Here is a 21966-nt window from a genome sequence, read left to right as displayed (position 1 = left end):
GGGGGGGATGGAGTGGGGGGTGGCAAGGGGAAGTGGGGGGAGGTGAGGGGAGGTGAGGGGGGTGTGGAATAGGGGGGAGTTGGGGGTGGCGAGGGGAAGTGGGGGGGGGTTGACGAGGGGGGGGGGTCCTCCAGCTGTCTCCCACGTGGAGCCAGTATGTCCCGCGTGCGTGGAGCGGTGGAGCGGGGGGGGGGGCAGTGACTCGTCACGTGTCACCCCCCCCCCCCGTCTAGGAAGCAGGTCTCAGGACTCCATGGAGGCTTTTTCCACCACTCCCCCAAAGCGTTTATTCACAATTCTGGCACCTCCCCTGACGAAGCTGGTTGCTGTTGTTGTTGTTTGTAACATTCAACGAGCGAAAATGCCACGGTAACACGAATTGTAAACGTTGTGGGTTCAACTCTCCAGCACTCACCGGTTCGTGCTGAATCGGCAACGATTTCCTTTTACCGGACACGTCCCTTAAACAATTGGCAGTGTCGGGTGGTGGCGAGCTTCACGACACATTCGTATATACGCGATCTAACCCCCAAAGGAAACCAAACCAAAACCTTGCTGACGAAACACCCGAGTGTGGATTGCCCTTAAATATCAATCTGCAAAGTGCTCGATAGCTTATAACTTAGACATTCGTCGATAGCTTATGATTCTTGAACATCCTCCAGGGCGAGACGAGGCTCTTCGTGTGAAGCAACGGTGGCTAGGAGATGTTGACTACCTCGCCTGGTGTGCAGGAGGTCGTGGGTTCCATCCCGACCCTGACGATGCCTGCTGCTGTATATTTGGAGTTTGCGTGTCTCTCTCTCATCATCATCACAGTGGCTAGGAGATGTTAACTACCTCGCCTGGTATACAGGAGGTCGTGAGTTCGATCCCGACCCTGCCGATGCCTTCTGCTGTATGTTTGGAGTCGGCGTGTCTCTCTCTCCCCGTGGTCGCGTGTATTTTCTCCTCCGGTTTTCCCTCATTTATAAATATGCGTTTAGACTATGTAGACTATGTAGATGATTTTGCTGCTACAGATTTCCAAATGATAAGCCATTTCGTGGAGCAATCATTTGTAGCCAGGACGCTTTTGAATAATGAGTTTAGTGTTGTATTTATGTGTTGGGTGATTTGTTGAAAGGTATACAATAGTGCAGTGTATAGTAGTGTATCGTGTATAGAGTATTGTATAGTGTAGTGTATAGTAGTAGTGTATAGTAGTAGTGTATAATAGTGGTGTATAGTATCGATTCAAAGCTTTCGTGACTGCAGGGATTAATATTTTTGGATCTTTCGACAAAGTCACGTCGAAGGGAAATAATAAAAATAAAACATAACACAATTATCACGATGTTCCGGCTGCTTGTGTTGTGGCCGAAACGGCGTGAGAATTTTATGGTTTTATTATTATTTTATTATTTCCCTTCTACGTGACTTTACCGAAAGATCCAATAATATGGTGTATAGTAGCGTGTAGTAGCGTACGTGTCAACCCACACGGTTTACCCCGGATTCTTGTACGGGGAAATTAAGGCATGCAGCCCTTTGCGATCGGACTTTGTCGACAGATCGTTGATATTTACAAGGGCCACGGGGTGACCAGTAAGGTCTGAGTTGGTCTGTAATGTGGTAGGGCACTGATAAGGGGCTGACAGGCGTTGGGAGGTGCACGAGTCGGCCTCAACTAACTAGATTATTTAAATGTCAGCAGGTAAGGGCCCCCAGAATGAGCTGTGTAGCTCTTTTTCTTTACTTTCCAGAAGCGACCTGGACACCACAAATGAGAGCAACTCAACGAAGCGGGCTTCATCATCGTCGTCGTCATCATCGTCATCATCATTGTTGTCATCATCATCGTCATCATCGTCATCATCATCATCATCGTCATCATCATCGTCATCATCATCATCATCGTCGTCATCATCATCGTCGTCATCGTCGTCATCATCGTCATCATCATCGTCGTCGTCATCATAGTCATCATCATTGTCGTCATCATCGTTATCATCGTCATCATCGTTATCATCGTCATCTTCGTCATCATCGTCGTCATCATCGTCATCATCATAGTCATCATCGTCGTCGTCGTCATCATCATCATCATCGTCGTCGTCATCATCGTCGTCATCATCGTCATCATCGTCGTCATCAAAATTGACAGCAGTCGCCGAAATCTTCTCAACGCCGTGGTGACGGTGATTCTGAATGTGGAGGGGGATAAACCCGGAGCACTCTGGAGGGAAATCCACACGCCAACTCCAAATACTCAGCAGGCGTCTGGGTGAGGGTTGAACCCACGTGCCTCCTACTATAATTGCTATTATTTTTCATGCACTTAATTTTTATTTTTATTCTTCTATCGTTATTATTTTTTCTATCTACGTGACCTAAAGAAATTAGTTTTCAATCTAGATTTGAAAGTGCATCGCTTCCCAGCGGCTCTTCCTCGTGAGCTGGGGACGTGATCATCTCGCCAACACGAACTGCCCTCACAGCCACAAGAGCCGAATTCAATTCCGAGTTCGTGGCGGCTTTGTCCCGTCATCAACATCATCATCACGAGGAGTGCAAGCCGATGTTTAAGGAGTGCAAGTTGTTGTTTAACAACGAGGCGAGAGACCAGGATGGGAGTCTCATTCGCAAGAGTGATCTGGGCGGAAGGGCATCGGTCTGCTGCCAGTAGGGGTGGTGATGATGGCTGCTGTGTGGGTCTAGCCTAGGGGCACCCCCAGTGGCAGCTGTCTCTGTGCCCGTACAGGTTGTATCACCTGTACCATTTGTACCACCAGTACCACCTGTACCACCCGTACCAGCTGTACATTGCATCAGACATTTGACCTCTCGCATGCGACATCTTGGGCTTGATCCATTGACCTTGCCCCCCCCCCAAAATCTCTCCGCTCGCCCCCCCCCTCCACCAGCCCTCCGCCGAGGTCACCACCAGCCCCCCCCCACCAGCCCCCCCCACCAGCCCCCCCCCCACCAGCCCCCCCCCGCCGAGGTCACCACCAGTGGAAGAGGAACTCGTAGAGGCCGCAGGATGGGGGGGGGGCTGGGGGTCCGCGGAAGAGCCCGGCGAGCCCCGCCCCCCGGTCGCCCCCCCCCTCGCCCGGTGGGGGCAGCCGCTCCTCCCAGGTGACGCGGTAGCCCAGCGCCTCCACGTCCACCTGGGGGGTAGACGGGGGGGGGGGGGTAGTGCGGGGGGGGGGAGACACACGTGTGGACAAACACACCATGGAGGAGACGCGTGGGGGGTGACACGTGGGGGGATACGTGGGGGGTCACGTGGGCAGACACGTGGAGAGAGGCATGGGGAAACACGTGGGGAAACACGTGGGGAAACACGTGGGGGGACACGTGGGGGGACACATGGGGAGACACGTGGGGGTCACGTGGGGGTCACGTGGGGAGACATATGGGGGTCACGTGGGGAGACACGTGGGGGGACACGTGGGGGGACACGTGGGGGGTCACGTGGGGGTCACGTGGGGGGTCACGTGGGGGACACGTGGGGAGACACGTGGGGAGACTCGTGGAGGGACACGTGGGGGGACACGTGGGGGGACACGTGGGGAGAGGTATGGGGGGACACGTGGGGGGGGAGACACGTGGGGGGGAGACACGTGGGGGGGGAGACATGCAGGGGGACACTTGGTGACACGCGGGGCCACGTGGAGACCCAAATGGACACGTGGAGACACGTGCGAAGATACGTGGACACACACGCGGAGGAGACATTGAGAAGACGCGTGGATGATTCACATAGACAAAGATCCCCCGTATAGCCTTAATAGACTGTAGGGGCAAGTGCTGTTAGCGAGCACCTATGAAGGCCGGAACGGTACACGAGGGGGTGGGTGGCCAGCACCACGCCCGACCGCCTTTGTCTCCCTAGTGGCGATGTTTACACACCGCACCAGGTACTCATTTGAGGCTGAGTCGACCTAGGGGAGGCCCGGGACCGGTTCAGATAATCATCACTGGTGTTGGCCGTGAGCGGGAATCGAACCCGTGTCGCCGGGTTCATAGCGCAGCGTAGCGCTAACCACGACACTATCGCTCCCACACAAAGACACACACAGACACGGGCGCGCGTGGGGGAGAAGTCTCACACCTTGACACAATCCAGGAGATCCCGAACCCCAGGCTCTACGCTCCAGGGTCCGAAGTTGACGAGGTACTGCTCCCCGTGGATGGAGCACGCGTGCGCACGCCTGGCACTCCCCTCGTGGTGGTTGTGGTGGTTGTGGTGGTGGACCTCGTGTTCGGAGCTCTTGTTGACGTGGACGAGAACTCGGGAGAGCCGAGATGCCAGGGCCTCAGCCCGAGCCACGCGGATCATGATCTGTGGATCACGGCGATGATAAGAATGATTGTGCTGACGACGATCATCATGGTGATGATGATCATAGTGAAGATCAGAATGATTATGATAATCATGACGATTGTCGTGGTGATGACGATTGTCGTGGTGATGATCATGACGATGACCATAGTGATGATCATGATGATAATGATCATGATGATGCTCATAGTGATGATCGTGGTGATGATCGTGGTGATGATCGTGGTGATGATCGTGGTGATGATCGCAGAGGTGACCGTTTTGGTGATCATGGTGATGATCGTGGTGATGATCACGATGATGATCATGATCATCATGGCGATGAACATGGTGATAATAATCGTGGTGATGATCGTGGTGGTGATCATGATGAGCATGGTGTTGAACATGGTGATGATGATCATGATGACAATGCTTTGATTGTTCATTCTGATGATGCTGATGCAATGTGGTGTATCGCAGAGTTTTGGAACCAACTAAGAGCCTCTCACTTCCCCCTTTATCCCTCCATCCTCCTCTTTCTCATCCTCATCATCTTCCCACCTCATCCTCCTCATTCCACCATCCTGACTGCCTCTCACCATGTCATCCTCCTGCCATGCTCACCCCTTCTCAACATCTCTCCCTCTCACCACCTCTTCCTCTTCCAACCAACCTCACCTCATCTCACCAGCTCTCCCTCCACTCCCCACTTACTCCCCTCCCCACCATTCTGATCTCCTGCTTTTCCTCACCATCCTCACCTCCTTCCACCACCTCCTCTTCTCCTCACCACCTCCTCCTCCTCCTCTCACCTACCATCCTCACCTCTCCTCTCTTCACCAACTCATTACCACCTCTCTCCACCACCCTCCATCCTCCTCCCCGTCCTCCTCTGCCTCACCACCTGTCCCCTCCCCACCACCACCACCACCACAACCACCACCACCTCCTCTCCCCACCACCACCACCACCACCTCCTCCACCTCATCTCCCCACCACCACCACCACAACCACCTCCACCTCCTCTCCCCACCACCACCACCACCACCACCTCCTCACCTCGATGTTCTCACGGTAGCCGGGCACCTGCGCGCAGAACTGCCTCCGCGCCACCATCTCGCCGAAGAGGGGCGGGGCCTCCTCCAGCGCCCTGGCCATGGCCTCCAGGCCCCAGAACCTCGCCTCCGCGTGGACCTCCAGGGCCGCACGGAGCCCGGGGGCCGGGGCCAACGGCACGGCGCCCTCCCGCAGGAAGGTCAGCACCTGCCCAAAGTGGGTCCCGTCGCGGTCCAGGAACACGCGGCCATCCTCGTCCAGCCGCAGGGGCGGGGGGTGGCCCCCCCAACCCGCGCCCCCCCCGGACTCCCCCGGCGAGGGGGAGGGGGAGCGGAGGGGCGACGCGGCGGGGGGCGGCTCGCTGAAGAGGTCGCAGAGGCGGGAGCCGGGGCAGCGTCGCAGGGTGCTGAGCGCCGTGGTAAAGTGGAGGCCGCCCACGTTGAGACGCACCACCGGGGGCAGCTGGGAGGGCGACAGCTGTGGGGGTACGGGGCGTGCGGGCGTCAGAGCGCGTGAACATATTAGTGTGTCGTGAAACCCGTCACCACCCGGCACAGCCTATTAGTGAGGTTTGTCACGTGAACGAAACGTGCCAATTAGTTACTGGTACAGCACTCGTGTGTAGTGTAGTGTATAGTGTAGTGTAGTGTATAGTTGTGTATAGTGTAGTGTATAGTGTAGTGGTATAGTAGTGTATAGTGTAGTGTATAGTGTAGTGTATAGTTGTGTATAGTGTAGTGTATAGTGTAGTGTATAGTCGTGTATAGTGTAGTGTATAGTGTAGTGTATAGTCGTGTATAGTGTAATGTATAGTGTAGTATACTATTACAGCAATAGTGTATAGTAGTGTATAGTGTAGTGTATAGTGTAGTGTATAGTGTAGTATACTAGTACAGCACTAGTGTATAGTGTAGTGTATAGTAGTGTATAGTGTAGTGTATAGTGTAGTGTATAGTGTATAATAGTGTATAGTGTAGTGTGTAGTGTATAGTGTAGTGTATAGTGTACAACAGTGTATAGTGTAGTGTGTAGTGTATAGTGTCGTGTATAGTGTCGTGTATAGTGTCGTGTATAATGTGTATAGTGTGTAGTGTATAGTAGTATAGAGTGTAGTGTATAGTGTAGTGTATAGCGTAGTGTATAATCGTGTATAGTGTAGTGTATAGTGTAGTGTAGTGTATAGTGTATAACAGTGCATAGTGTATAACAGTGTATAGTGTAGTGTGTAGTGTATAGTGTCGTGTATAGTGTAGTGTATATTGTAGTGTATAATGTGTATAGTGTGTAGTGTATAGTAGTATAGAGTGTAGTGTATAGTGTAGTGTATAGCGTAGTGTATAATCGTGTATAGTATAGTGTATAGTGTAGTGTAGTGTATAATGTGTATAGTGTGTAGTGTATAGTAGTATAGAGTTTAGTGTATAGTGTAGTGTATAGTGTAGTGTATAGTGTATTGTGTAGTGTATTGTGTAGTGTATTGTGTATAGTGTAGTGTATAGTGTAGTGTGTAGTGTATAGTGTAGTGTATAGTGTAGTGTATAGTAGTATAGTAGTGTAGTGTATAGTGTAGTGTATAGTGTAGTGTATAGTGTAGTGTATAGTGTAGTGTATTGTACAGCACACCGGTGTGTTGGAGAGTAAAGCCATAACATTTACAATATTAGAATGACGTTTTGCCAGTAACTACAACCAGCTTCATGCATATTAATGACTATGGTATCCATTGCCATTTGAGTTATTCATATGATTAAAATCAACGTACGTTATGCAGCCCATTGTTCGTAGTGTATAGTATATAGTAGTGTGTAGTGTAATTTATAGTAGTGTATATTAGTGTAGTGTATAGTGTAGTATATAGTAGTGTAGTGTATAGTGTATAGTAGTGTAGTGTATAGTGTAGTGTATAGTAGTGTAGTGTATAGTAGTGTAGTGTATAGTAGTGTAGTGTATAGTAGTGTAGCGTATAGTAGTGTATAGTGTATAGTAGTGTATAGTGTAGTGTATAGTGTATAGTAGTGTAGTGTATAGTAGTGTAGTGTATAGTAGTGTAGTGTATAGTAGTGTATAGTGTAGTGTATAGTAGTATAGTAGTGTAGTGTATAGTGTAGTGTATAGTGTAGTGTATAGTGTAGTGTATAGTGTAGTGTATTGTACAGCACACCGGTGTGTTGGAGAGTAAAGCCATAACATTTACAATATTAGAATGACGTTTTGCCAGTAACTACAACCAGCTTCATGCATATTAATGACTATGGTATCCATTGCCATTTGAGTTATTCATATGATTAAAATCAACGTACGTTATGCAGCCCATTGTTCGTAGTGTATAGTATATAGTAGTGTGTAGTGTAATTTATAGTAGTGTATATTAGTGTAGTGTATAGTGTAGTATATAGTAGTGTAGTGTATAGTGTATAGTAGGTAGTGTAGTGTAGTGTAGTAGTGTAGTGTATAGTAGTGTAGTGTATAGTAGTGTAGTGTATAGTAGTGTAGCGTATAGTAGTGTATAGTGTATAGTAGTGTATAGTGTAGTGTATAGTGTATAGTAGTGTAGTGTATAGTAGTGTAGTGTATAGTAGTGTAGTGTATAGTAGTGTATAGTGTAGTGTATAGTGCAGTGTATAGTGTATATTAGCTTAGTGTTTAGCAGTGTAGTGTATATTAGTGTAGTGTATAGTAGTGTAGTGTTTAGTAGTGTAGTGTATATTAGTGTAGTGTATATTAGTGTAGTGTATAGTAGTGTAGTGTATAGTAGTGTAGTGTATAGTGTAGTATATAATAGTGTAGTGTATAGTGTATATTAGTGTAGTGTATATTAGTTTAGTGTATAGTGTAGTGTATATTAGTGTAGTGTATAGTGTAGTGTATAGTAGTGTAGTGTATAGTGTAGTGTATAGTAGTGTAGTGTTTAGTAGTGTAGCGTATAGTAGTGTAGTGTATAGTAGTGTATAGTGTAGTGTATAGTAGTGGTGTATAGTAGTGTAGTGTATAGTAGTGTAGTGTATAGTGTAGTGCATAGTAGTGTAGTGTATAGTAGTGTATAATAGTGTAGTGTATAGTAGTGTAGTGTATAGTGTAGTGTATAGTAGTGTAGTGTATAGTAGTGTAGTGTATAGTAGTGTAGTGTATAGTAGTGTATAGTGTAGTGTGTAGTGTAGTGTATAGTGTAGTGTATAGTAGTGTAGTGTATAGTAGTGTATTAGTGTAGTGTATAGTAGTGTAGTGTATAGTGTAGTGTATAGTGTAGGGTATAGCAGTGTAGTGTATAGTGTAGTATATAGTAGTGTAGTGTATAGTGTAGTGTATAGTAGTGTAGTGAATAGTGTAGTGTATAGTATTGTAGTGTATATTAGTGTAGTGTATAGTAGTGTATAGTGTATAGTAGTGTAGTGTATAGTAGTGTATTGTATAGTAGTGCAGTGTATATTAGTGTAGTGTATAGTAGTGTAGTGTATAGTGTAGTGTATAGCAGTGTAGTGTATAGTAGTGTAGTGTATAGTGTAGTGTATAGTGTAGTGTATAGTAGTGTAGTGCCTCCATAGAGCCCGTGTTCACTTACCGACCATTCCCCTGTTAACGACGGGCTGTTATAACTCCAGTGAATATTAATTAATTCATCGATCAACCGTGTTTCTTTTAATATTACATGGTTCATAACGTCGTTGATATCTTCACGTATTCATATCCATTGTTTAAATATGATGTAGTACGTTTGTTTTTAAATCCTTTATATTAAGTTCGCTTGCTTGCTTAGGACCGTGCAAATCTTTCGGTCGTTTTTTAACCCACTTCCCGTGATCCAATCGAGCTGACATTTTCCACACAGACTCGTTGTGCGTGACAATTAATGTTCGTGGAAAAAACATTCCAAAATTTTACACTTTTTAGGACAAAAATATTATATTTAATTACCAATTGCTTAATGGTGCAATGCAATCATCTGACCCATAGGTGAAAGCCATCTCAAGCCAGAGGACGAGAGGACTCTAGCCGCCACGCATATAAAGGATTTATAGTGAAAAACTTTGTTTTTACGGGATAATTTTTTTAACTTTCGTTGCTGTCGTAACGAATTAAGCTCTTTGACCTTCACCACCTATGCTCGCTTAAAGATCAAATCACTTAACGAATGGACACGTGGAACCGATCACCGCCATTAAGAGGCGGTTATCCACTGTGTTATGGGCACGTGTACTCACGTTTGCTTAACGTGCCTGCATTTGCAGATGCGTACGTACATACATCCATACAAATATACACATTTGCAAAACGCATGTGTAAATGATACATCGACTAACCCGCCTAGCCAACTTTGCACGCAAAGATCCTCCGTGCCCCCCCTGTGTAGCCGTAACGCATGTTGTTGTTGTTGCTGTTGTTGCTGTTGCTAACTAGCACCCAGACTAACTAGCACTCACACTAGCACCAACATTAGTACTGACACTGACACAGTAACAACCGTGACGTCAGCACAGTGCTTGTGCCAGGCTAGGTGCACGCAACCTTATTCAGAACCCTCGCACCGCATTAACCAGCGCCCCCTCAAACCCTACACCCCAAACCCTACACCCCCCCCTTGACCCTACACCCCCCCCCTTGACCCTATACCCCCTTAACCCCCACCCCCCTTAACCCCCCATCTTAACCCTACCCCCCTCAAACCCTACACCCCTCCCCCCCTTAACCCTACCCCCCCCCTAACCCTACCCCCCTAACCCTACCCCCCACCCATACCCCCCCCCCTTAACCCTACCCCCTTAACCTTACTCCCCTATCCCCACCTTAACCCCACCCCCCTAACCCCCCCTTAACTATATCCCCCTTACCCCCCCCCCTTAACCCCCCCCTTAATCCTACCCCCTTAACCCTACCCCCTTAACCCTACCCCCCTTAACCCCCCCCCCTTAACCCCCCCTTAACCCCCCCTTTAATCCTACCCCCTTAACCCTACCCCCCTTAACCCCCCTTAAACCCTACCCCCTTAATCCTACCCTCTTAATCCTACCCTCTTAATCCTACCCCCTTAACCCCCCCCCTTAATCCTACCCCCTTAATCCTACCCTCTTAATCCTACCCCCTTAACCCCCCCCTTAACCCTACCCCCTTAATCCTACCCCCCTTAATCCTACCCCCTTAACCCCCCCTTAACCCTACCCCCTTAATCCTACCCTCTTAATCCTACCCCCTTAACCCCCCCCTTAATCCTACCCCCTTAATCCTACCCCCCTTAATCCTACCCCCTTAACCCCCCCTTAACCCTACCCCCTTAATCCTACCCCCTTAATCCTACCCCCTTAATCCTACCCCCTTAATCCTACCCCCCTTAATCCTACCCCCTTAACCCCCCCTTAACCCTACCCCCTTAATCCTACCCCCTTAATCCTACCCCCCTTAATCCAACCCCCTTAACCCCCCCCCCCCTTAAACCCTACCCCCTTAATCCTACCCCCTTAATCCTACCCCCTTAACCCCCCCCCCTTAATCCTACCCCCTTAATCCTACCCCCCTTAATCCTACCCCCTTAACCCCCCCCTTAACCCCCCCCTTAATCCTACCCCCTTAACCCCCCCTTAACCCCCCCCCTTAATCCTACCCCCCTTAACCCCCCCTTAACCCCCCCTTAACCCCCCCCTTAATCCTACCCCCCTTAACCCCCCTTAACCCCCCCCTTAATCCTACCCCCTTAACCCTAACCCTCCTTAACCCCTCCTTAACCCCCCCTTAACCCCCCCTTAACCCCCCTTAACCCCCCCTTAACCCCCCCTTAATCCTACCCCCTTAATCCTACCCCCTTAACCCCCCCCCCCTTAATCCTACCCCCTTAATCCTACCCCCCTTAATCCTACCCCCCTTAACCCCCCCTTAACCCCCCCTTAACCCCCCCCTTAATCCTACCCCTTAATCCTACCCCCTTAACCCTACCCCCCTTAACCCCCCCTTAACCCCCCCCCTTAATCCTACCCCCCTTAACCCTACCCCCCTTAATCCTACCCCCTTAATCCTACCCCCTTAACCCCCCCCCCCATAATCCTACCCCCTTAATCCTACCCCCTTAACCCCCCCCTTAATCCTACCCCCTTAATCCTACCCCCTTAACCCCCCCCCTTAATCCTACCCCCTTAACCCCCCCCTTAACCCTACCCCCTTAACCCTACCCCCTTAACCCCCCCCTTAATCCTACCCCCTTAATCCTACCCCCTTAATCCTACCCCCTTAATCCTACCCCTTAACCCTACCCCCTTACCCTACCCCCTTAACCCTACCCCCTTAACCCTACCCCTTAACCCTACCCCCTTAACCCTACCCCCTTAACCCTACCCCCTTAACCCTACCCCCTTAATCCTACCCCCTTAATCCTACCCCCGTAATCCTACCCCCTTAACCCTACCCCCTTAACCCTACCCCCTTAACCCTACCCCCTTAACCCTACCCCCTAACCCTACCCCCTTAACCCTACCCCCTTAACCCTACCCCCTTAACCCTACCCCCTTAACCCTACCCCCTTAATCCTACCCCCTTAATCCTACCCCCTTAACCCCCCCCCTTAACCCTACCCCCTTAACCCTACCCCCTTAACCCTACCCCCTTAACCCTACCCCCTTAACCCTACCCCCTTAATCCTACCCCCTTAATCCTACCCCCTTAATCCTACCCCCTTAATCCTACCCCCTTAATCCTACCCCCTTAACCCTACCCCCTTAACCCCCCCCTTAACCCTACCCCCTTAACCCTACCCCCTTAATCCTACCCCCTTAATCCTACCCCCTTAATCCTACCCCCTTAATCCTACCCCCTTAATCCTACCCCCTTAATCCTACCCCCTTAACCCTACCCCCTTAACCCCCCCCTTAACCCTACCCCCTTAACCCTACCCCCTTAATCCTACCCCCTTAATCCTACCCCCTTAATCCTACCCCCTTAATCCTACCCCCTTAATCCTACCCCCTTAACCCTACCCCCTTAACCCTACCCCCTTAATCCTACCCCCTTAATCCTACCCCCTTAATCCTACCCCTTAACCCTACCCCCCTAACCCCTTAAACCTACCCCTTAATCCTACCCCCTTAATCCTACCCCCTTAATCCTACCCCCTTAACCCCTACCCCTTAACCCTACCCCCTTAATCCTACCCCCTTAACCCCCCCTTAATCCTACCCCCTTAACCCTACCCCCTTAACCCTACCCCCTTAACCCTACCCCCCGTAACCCCCCCTTAACCCCCCCCTTAACCCTACTCCCCCCCCCCCCCGTAGCCGCAGCAGGCGAGTGGTGTTCGCGTGTCACCGCGTCTCGTGTTGAAGCGCCAGCGGCCTCCTCCGCACGTCCGCAGCGGCGGGAGTACACAGAGCGGCACCCCCCGTGCCCGGCACACGCCGTCCAGTATTCCTCGACGTCTCGGCGGCTGCCTCGGCCGCTTGGCGCCACTGCTGCGGGCCTGGCCTGTCACGCCGTGGGCGCGGAACGTCGGACACCACGAACATTCCCGACTTACCGCAGAGCAGGCCGCGTCCGGCGAAGTCGCCATCTCTCCACGCAGGTGAGGGGCGGGGCTAGGTGGAGGTGAGGGGCGGGGCTAGGTGGAGGTGAGGGGCGGGGCTAGGTGGAGGTGAGGGGCGGGGCTAGGTGCAGGTGAGGGGCGGGGCTAGGTGGAGTTGAGGGGCGGGGCTAGGTGGAGGTGAGGGGCGGGGCTAGGTGCAGGTGAGGGGCGGGGCTAGGTGGAGGTGAGGGGCGGGGCTAGGTGCAGGAGAGGGGCGGGGCTAGGTGCAGGTGAGGGGCGGGGCTAGGTGGAGGTGAGGGGCGGGGCTAGGTGGAGGTGAGGGGCGGGGCTAGGTGGAGGTGAGGGGCGGGGCTAGGTGGAGGTGAGGGGCGGGGCTAGGTGCAGGTGAGGGGCGGGGCTAGGTGGAGGTGAGGGGCGGGGCTAGGTGGAGGTGAGGGGCGGGGCTAGGTGCAGGTGAGGGGCGGGGCTAGGTGGAGGTGAGGGGCGGGGCTAGGTGCAGGAGAGGGGCGGGGCTAGGTGGAGGTGAGGGGCGGGGCTAGGTGGAGGTGAGGGGCGGGGCTAGGTGGAGGTGAGGGGCGGGGCTAGGTGCAGGTGAGGGGCGGGGCTAGGTGGAGGTGAGGGGCGGGGCTAGGTGGAGGTGAGGGGCGGGGCTAGGTGCAGGTGAGGGGCGGGGCGAGGTGGAGGTGAGGGGCGGGGCTAGGTGCAGGAGAGGGGCGGGGCTAGGTGCAGGTGAGGGGCGGGGCTAGGTGGAGGTGAGGGCGGGGCTAGGTGCAGGTGAGGGGCGGGGCTAGGTGGAGGTGAGGGGCGGGCTAGGTGCAGGTGAGGGGCGGGCTAGGTGGAGGTGAGGGGCGGGGCTAGGTGGAGGTGAGGGGAGGGGCCACGCGCAGGTGAGGGGGGCCACGCGTAGGTGAGGGGGGGCCACGCGCAGGTGAGGGGGGGCCACGCGCAGGTGAGGGGGGCCACGCGCAGGTGAGGGGGGGCCACGCGCAGGTGAGGGGGGCCACGCGCAGGTGAGGGGGGGCTTCTGACACTTGTACAGAGCCCCGCCCACAGCCTTACACCAGCCAATCAGCACCCTGCGAATGGCCCTATACGTAAATATATATAAAAGGCGACGTTTCAAGTCGTGGCCTTTCTCCAGAGCACGTGGAGGCCGGTGGAGAGGTAAGAGTCAAAGCCATTTCACGTTAATTAAAGTCTCACGGTGACAAGATGTTGACTACCTCGCCTGGTGTACAGGAGGTCGTGGGTCCGATTCCCGACCCTGACGCCTGCTGCTGTATATTTGGAGTTTGCGTGTCTCTCTCTCATCATCATCACGGTGGCTAGGAGATGTTAACTACCTCGCCTGGTGTACAGGAGGTCGTGGGTTCGATTCCCGACCCTGACGCTTGCTGCTGTGTATTTGGAGTTTGCGTGTCTCTCTCTCTCCCCGTGGTCGCGTGGATTTTTCTCCGGTTTCTCCCCATCCACATTTAGAATGAATGTCGCCACGGCGTTCAGAGTGTTTGGCTGCTGCGATTAATGTCCACGTGATGGTGATGGTGATGATGATGGTGATGATAGTGATGATAGTGATGATGATGGTGATGATAGTGATGATAGTGATGATGATGGTGATGATAGTGATGATAGTGATGATGATGGTGATGATGATGGTGATGATAGTGATGATGATAGTGATGATGATAGTGATGATGATGATAGTGATGATGATAGTGATGATGATGATGTTGATGATAAGCCCACTTGGTTGGAGCTATCATGCGTGATATCCAGGTCGCTTCTAAAAAAGAGACACATTGGGGCCGTCCATAAATGACGTCATGCGATTTGACGATTTTTGACCCCCCCCCCCCCATTCACAAAAAGTCGGACCCCCCCTCAAATATGACGTCACAAAGCTCTGCCCCCCCCCGCAAAAAAAACATGCTTCATATCGCTCTAAACTATTGTCATTGTTGTGCGTATTTAATGTGGAGCTGCACTCTGATGTTGTAGGAGAAAACATTTATAAAAAAGTCTATTTTATTAAGTAGAACGTGTTGTCTATTTATTTAAAGTTGCGCATTTGTATGTGACATCACATTTATGAACCCCCCCCCTCGTCACACATCGTCACAAATGTCTGACCCCCCCCCCCAGGTGCGTGACGTCATTTATGGACGGCCCCATAGCAGCTCAGAGGGGCCTTACCCGGTTCAAATAAAAAAAAACAGTTTAAATAGTTTGATAAAAAAAAAACTCCATTCCACAGATGCACGAGATAAAGGAGGCCATCGCAGGTGCTCATTAATAAGGATCATTTCCCGAAACGTCGCCTGTTTATGGGCACGCTAATCGGGCGATGCACGTGCACACACGTGGAGACACGCCCCCGTACGGGATGATTGACGGCTCGCGGGGTCCGCCACGTGACAAAAAAAAACAAAGACAAAGTTCCCAGGATAGCCTTGACCAAACGTTGGGGCAAGTGCTGTTAGCGAGCACCTATGAAGGCCGGCACGGCACACGAGGGGGTGGGTGACCAGCACCACGCCAAAGCCGCCTTTGTCTCCCTAGTGGCGACGTGTTTTTTTTATGCACCGCACCCGGTACTCATTTGAGGCTGAGTCGACCTAGGGGAGGCTCAGGACCGGTTTACATAATCGTCACCGGTGTTGGCCGTGATCGGGAATCGAACTCGGGTCGCCAGGTTTGTAGCGCAGCGCAGCGCTAACCGCTACACCACCGCTCCACCCTTGACCACACAAGGCGACACACACACAACCCACAGGGTTAGGAAGGGAGTGTGGAACAGATGGAGATTAGCTCATACTCTGCTGTGCCGACTTCTCCCGGCAGTCTAGGGTACAGCTCGTCCTTTACACCACCCCCCCCCCCCCCCCCCGCTAATATTCAAATATTCTCAAAATTTCCCCCCAAATACAGGTTGTTTTAAAAAGATGGACCCAATTTCAGAGATATAGCCATTTTAAATCGGGTCCATATTTTTTTAAACACCCTGTATATTGCTATAAAATAGATTTCTGTTCATAGGATTGTGGTTATGGTTGTACTTTATTAATCTCGAATCTCTGACATTACATACAATGAAACAAGAAAAGGTAAATAAAAGTATCAACAGAGCAATGTAAATATAATACACTATTAGACATTATTGTAGAAAATATATTAAAAGTCCATCCCATGTAATAATTGTTTTTTTACCCTTCTATCTGACACCTTTTTTTACGAGGAGTCATGTTTGCATTGACCACAATGCCTGCGGTCAGAATGCAAACAAAAAACACAACTCTGATAATGTATGTATGTGTAGTATAGTAAACTACGGCGGGAGACCACTTGACGGGTAGCACACTTTATTCACACTTGGGTTGTCACAATAACACGTGTGGTATCTACAGCTCACGCTACACGTTCCACCTGACACGTGTGGTATCTACAGCTCACGCTACACGTTCCACCCGGCTACACCCACACGGGCATTCCAGCCCCGTAGCATCCGGGGGAACCTCTAGACCCACCCCAGCTTGGGTACGGATCACGACCACTGGGTCCCGCGGCCCGGTCCTCACACGGACGTCCGGCCCCCGGGTCCCAAGGTCCCGCCTCTGAGCCACACAGGGCCCCGGTCCTTACAAGGACAGCGGGACTAGGTGTCTCAGGGCCCTATCTCTTCCTCCTCCGTCTTCCGCCTTCACTGGTCACCAACTTCTCCCCGAGCACCCGCGCGCACCGCCTTATATAGCCCTCCGCTCCAAGGAGACGGAGCCTATGCGGACCGCGATGTGAGCACCCACCCTAGCCGACCAATCATCACGCGCTGCCACACGATCCCTTCTTGTGTCAGCGCACATAACCAATCACCACGCGCTGCCACACGATCCATCACTGTCAGCGCGCGTCACCAACACAGCCAATCACCATCACATAACCCATGACCCCGCGCTGACCTACGATCCCTCACCGTCAGCGCGCGTCACCAACACACAGCCAATCACCACGCGCTACCCCACGATCCCTACTACCAGCGCGTATCACCACTACATCTGCACTGTCCTTGAAATGTATTGATCCACACCCGAGACAGCTTTTCTTAGAGCCCAGTCTCACATGGTGTTGGACCAGATGACGCCAAAAGGCGCACAACTCAAAGACAATGCACCATCAGAGTATGAGAGCTCGGGGTAAGCATTTACACCATTGGAGATAAAAGGGTAAAAGGGTGAACAACCAATTATCACATCTTGCTACTGGCAAAGGAGGTTCCAATGGTCCATCCCATGTGTTAGTGAATTTTTTCAATATTTTAGGCAGGAAATAAGTTTTCAAATGTAGATATTTTTTTCTGGGGGGGGACCCCCAGTCACCCTGGAAGATTTGGTCCCCCCCAATGTTGACACCATGGCTACAGCCTTGCTCCACACACACCCACAGGGTTAGGAAGGGGAGTTCCACAGCTCATCCGGGCGTGATCCATCAACCCTGGATGAGAGTGGGGAGAGAGTTGGGAGACTAGTGATAGAGATGCAGTGGGAGATGTGAACTGGAGATGCAGTGGGATATGTGAACTGGAGATAATGTTAATGTCAGGCGGTATCCTCCGAGACCCCCACCCCAACTCCTCACCCCAACAGCCCCGCCCCCCTTCTCCCCCCCCCTTCTCACCCCCCCCCCCTTCTCACCCCCCCTTCTCCCCCCCCCATTCTCACCCCCCCTTCTCCCCCCCCTTCTCCCCCCCCTTCTCACCCCCCTTCTCCCCCCCTTCTCCCCCCCTTCTCCCCCCCTTCTCACCCCCTTCTCACCCCCCCTTCTCCCCCCCCTCTCCCCCCCTTCTCCCCCCCCTTCTCACCCCCCCTTCTCCCCCCCCCTTCTCACCCCCCTTCTCCCCCCCCTCTCCCCCCCCCTTCTCCCCCCCCCCCCTTCTCCCCCCCCCTCTCCCCCCCCCTCTCCCCCCCCCTCTCCCCCCCTTCTCCCCCCCCTTCTCACCCCCCCTTCTCCCCCCCCTCTCCCCCCTTCTCCCCCCCTTCTCCCCCCCCCCTTCTCTCCCCCCCTTCTCACCACCCCCTTCTCACCCCCCCTTCTCCCCCCCCTCTCCCCCCCCTTCTCCCCCCCCCCCCTCTCCCCCCCCTTCTCCCCCCCCCTTCTCACCACCCCCTTCTCACCCCCCCTTCTCCCCCCCCCTTCTCCCCCCCCCTCTCCTCCATCCGCACCACCACCGCCACGCGCGCATTTTTGTCGCTTTGCGCTCTCGCATTGGGATGGCGCTCAGACACGTGACTGGCTCAGCCCCAGCCCCCACCCCCTGAACCCACCCACACACACACAAGCACTCATACACACACTCACACATCCACTCACACACACACTCACACACACTCTCACACACACCCACACACTCACACCCACTCACACCCACCCACCCACCCACACACTCACACTCACTCACTCTACACACACACACTCACACACACACCCACACACTCACACACACTCACACACACACTCACACCCACACACTCACTCACTCACAGACTCACTCACACACCCACACCCACTCACACACTCGCACACACTCACACACTCACACACCCACACACTCTCACACTCACTCACACACTCACACACACACACTCACTCACACACTCACACACCCACTCCCACTCACACACACACTCACTCACACTAACTCACACACACTCACACACACTCACACACTCACTCACAGACCCACACACACACTCATACCCACACACACCCACTCACACTCACTCACACACACTCACTCACACACAACCACACACACACAACCACACACACACACAACCACACACTCACTCACACACTCTCATGCCGCCGCTTCTAACATCCTCTCGGATTCCCAACCACCACCCGCAAACATCGTGTCTGTGTGTGCGTGTATGTGTGTGTGTGCGTGTCTTTGTGTGTCTGTGTGTGTGTCTGTATGTGTCTGTGCGTGTGTCTGTATCTGTGTGTGTGTGTGTCTGTGTGTGTGTGTATCTGTGTCTGTGTGTGTCTATGTGTGTGTCTGTGTCTGTGTGTGTGTCTGTGTGTGTGTGTTTGTGTCTGTGTGTGTTTGTCTGTGTGTGTCTGTGTGTATCTATGTGTATCTGTGTGTGTCTGTGTGTGTCTGTGTGTGTGTCTGTGTGTGTATCTGTGTGTGTGTAGGTGTGTCTGTGTGTGTGTGTCTGTGAGTCTGTGTGTGTGTATATGTGTGTATCTGTGTCTGTGTGTGTCTATGTGTGTGTCTGTGTCTGTGTGTGTGTCTGTGTGTGTGTTTGTGTCTGTGTGTGTTTGTCTGTGTGTGTCTGTGTGTATCTATGTGTATCTGTGTGTCTGTATGTGTTTGTGTCTTTGTGTGTTTGTGCCTGTGTGTGTTTGTGTATTGTGTGTTTGTGTCTGTGTGTTTGTCTGTGTCTGTGTGTTTGTGTCTTGGTGTGTGTATGTGTGTGTTTATCTGTGTGTCTGTGTGTGTTTGTGTCTTTGTGTGTGTTTGTGTGTCTGTGTGTGTTTGTGTGTCTGTGTGTGTCCGTGTGTGTGTCTATCTGTGTGTCTGTGTGTGTGTAGCGGTTAGCGCACTGCGCTACGAACACGACGACCCGAGTTCGATTCCCGCTCACGGCCAACGCCGGTGACGATTATTTAAACCGGTCCTGGGCCTCCCCTAGGTCGACTCAGCCTCAAGTGAGTACACCTGGCGCGGTGTGTAGTAAACATCGCCACTGGGGAGACAAAGGCGGTAGTGGCCACCCTAACCCCTTCGTTGCCCCGTGCCAGCCCTACTGGCCTTACACAAAGGTACAAATACCCATCAACAACGCCATCATTCAACAAAATACAAAGACAAAGATCCCCCGTATAGCCTGTTGGGGACAAGTGCTGTTAGTCGCAAGGTACCTATGAAGGCCGGCACGGCGCACGAGGGGTGGCCAGCACCACGCCCGGCCGCCTTTGTCTCCCCCAGTGGCACCACATACTCATCTGATGCTGAGTCGAACAATGGAGGTGTTTGGGTTAGATCGCGTAAGTTTATTTACGCGATAAAACTCAAACACCTTTATTCTGACCATTTAACCCAAAAAACCTTAATTATGACCACCACCAATGCCACCACAACCACCACCACCACCCACAACAACCACAACCACCACCACCCACCACCACAACCATCACCCACCAACCAACCACCACCACCACAACCACCACCACAACTACTACCACAGCCACCATCCACCACCGCCACAACCACCACCACCCACCAACGAACACTACCACCACCACAACCACCACCACAGCCACCACCCACCACCACCCACCAACTAACACCACCACCACTCACCACCACCCACCATCCCCCACCACAACGACCACCACAACCACCCACGAACCAACCAACCACCACAACCACCACCACAACCACCACAACAACCACCACAACCACCACAACAACCACCACAACCACCAACCAACCACCCATCACCGCGCGCGACCCGTGGCCTAACCCTTCCGCGTGTGACCCTTGCCCCTGACGGCCTGCGAAGGCTACCCGCCGGGCGGCGGCACCTTTGCCTGTGTGCGCTGCACGTGACGTGCGGCCTCATTAGCGCGGTAATTGAAGACATCTCCCTGCAAGCAGCCGCGCTGCCCCAGACGAGCTAGAGACACAGACAAAGATCCCCCACGGCCGTAAAGCCTCCACCGGCTTTTGGGGCAAGTGCCGATCGCGAGTGGCCGTCCAGAAAACTGTGCAACCACGCCCGGCCGCCTTTGTCTCCCTAGTGCCGACGTCTTGGTGTGTACACCAAGACCACAACAACAGTCCCAGATCACACCAAGACAACAACAACAATAGTCCCAGATCACACCAAGACAACAACAACAACAATCCCAGACCACACCAAGACAACAACAACAGTCTCAGACCACACCAAGATAACAACAACAACAATCCCAGACCACACCAAGACAACAACAACAACAGTCCCAGACCACACCAAGACAACAACAACAACAGTCTCAGACCACACCAAGACAACAACAACAACAATCCCAGACCACACCAAGACAACAACAACAACAGTCCCAGACCACACCGAGACAACAACAACAACAGTCCCAGACCACACCAAGACAACAACAACAACAGTCCCAGACCACACCAAGACAACAACAACAACAGTCCCAGACCACACCAAGATAACAACAACAACAGTCCCAGACCACACCAAGACAACAAAAACAACAGTCCCAGACCACACCAAGACAACAACAACAACAGTCCCAGACCACACCAAGACAACAACAACAACAGTCCCAGACCACACCAAGACAACAACAACAACAGTCCCAGACCACACCAAGACAACAACAACAATACTCCTACACCACACCAAGACAACAACAACAACACTCCTACACCACACCAATACAACAACAACACTCCCAGACCACACCAAGACAACAACAACAACACTCCCAGACCACAACAAGACAACAACAACAATACTCCTACACCACACCAAGACAACAACAACAACAGTCCTACACTACACCAAGACACCACCACACACCAGCAGTCAGTAGTTCCTCAATAAGACGTCAAATTAACATTGAACCTTCGACACTGCATAGCAGGCAACGATCAACGCTACGAATCACATTTGCAACCATCACTGCCGCTTGCAGCCGGCACGAATCTTCCGTGAAAAATCGTTCCCATGGTCTCACCTTACCAGCTGGGTGTGTACGCCACCGTTCTGTAGTGTAATTCTGCCCGCCGTCTTTGTCTCTCTCTCTTTCTCTCGTGTCTCTCTCTCCCCGCGATGTTAACATATCTCCACCTCGGCGAGATGTTGACTACCTCGCCTGGTGTACAGGAGGTCGTGGGTTCGATCCCGATTCTGACGATTACTGCTACTGTATATTTGGAGTTTGCGTCTCTCTCTCATCATCATCACGGTGGCTAGGAGATGTTGACTACCTCGCCTGGTGTACAGGAGGTCGTGGGTTCGATCCCGACCCTGAAGCCTGCTGCTGTATATTTGGAGTTTGCGTGTCTCTCTCTCATCATCATCAC

The 21966-nt window shown here is 52.2% G+C and overlaps 1 protein-coding gene across 1 annotated transcript; it reads right to left on the bottom strand.

Moving 5' to 3' along the window:
- Positions 1–2981: 2981 nt before the first annotated feature.
- On the bottom strand, positions 2982–12910 carry LOC133357316 (BTB/POZ domain-containing protein KCTD14-like). Its single transcript, XM_061575204.1, has 4 exons — positions 12861–12910; positions 5372–5845; positions 4100–4330; positions 2982–3152 (listed from the first exon to the last, which is right to left on the bottom strand). The coding sequence occupies exons 1-4, from the start codon at positions 12891–12893 to the stop codon at positions 2988–2990; spliced, it is 903 nt and encodes a 300-aa protein (XP_061431188.1). The 5' UTR covers positions 12894–12910; the 3' UTR covers positions 2982–2987.
- Between the last annotated feature and the right edge of the window lie 9056 nt (positions 12911–21966).

Source organism: Lethenteron reissneri, chromosome 57, assembly GCF_015708825.2.
Source record: "Lethenteron reissneri isolate LAM-NWPU_2019-01 chromosome 57, ASM1570882v1, whole genome shotgun sequence".
NCBI lineage: Eukaryota > Metazoa > Chordata > Hyperoartia > Petromyzontiformes > Petromyzontidae > Lethenteron > Lethenteron reissneri.
This window is presented reverse-complemented; position numbering and strand designations above follow the sequence as displayed.

Bases quoted from the DNA above. Each gene is read 5' to 3' on its own strand.
- LOC133357316 (XM_061575204.1), bottom strand. From the start codon at position 12,893: ATGGCGACTTCGCCGGACGCGGCCTGCTCTGCG. The intron at 5,846-12,860 runs GTAAGTCGGGAA...GTACCCCCACAG, and splicing joins CGGACGCGGCCTGCTCTGCG to CTGTCGCCCTCCCAGCTGCC. The intron at 4,331-5,371 runs GTGAGGAGGTGG...CGTGATCCACAG, and splicing joins GCTACCGTGAGAACATCGAG to ATCATGATCCGCGTGGCTCG.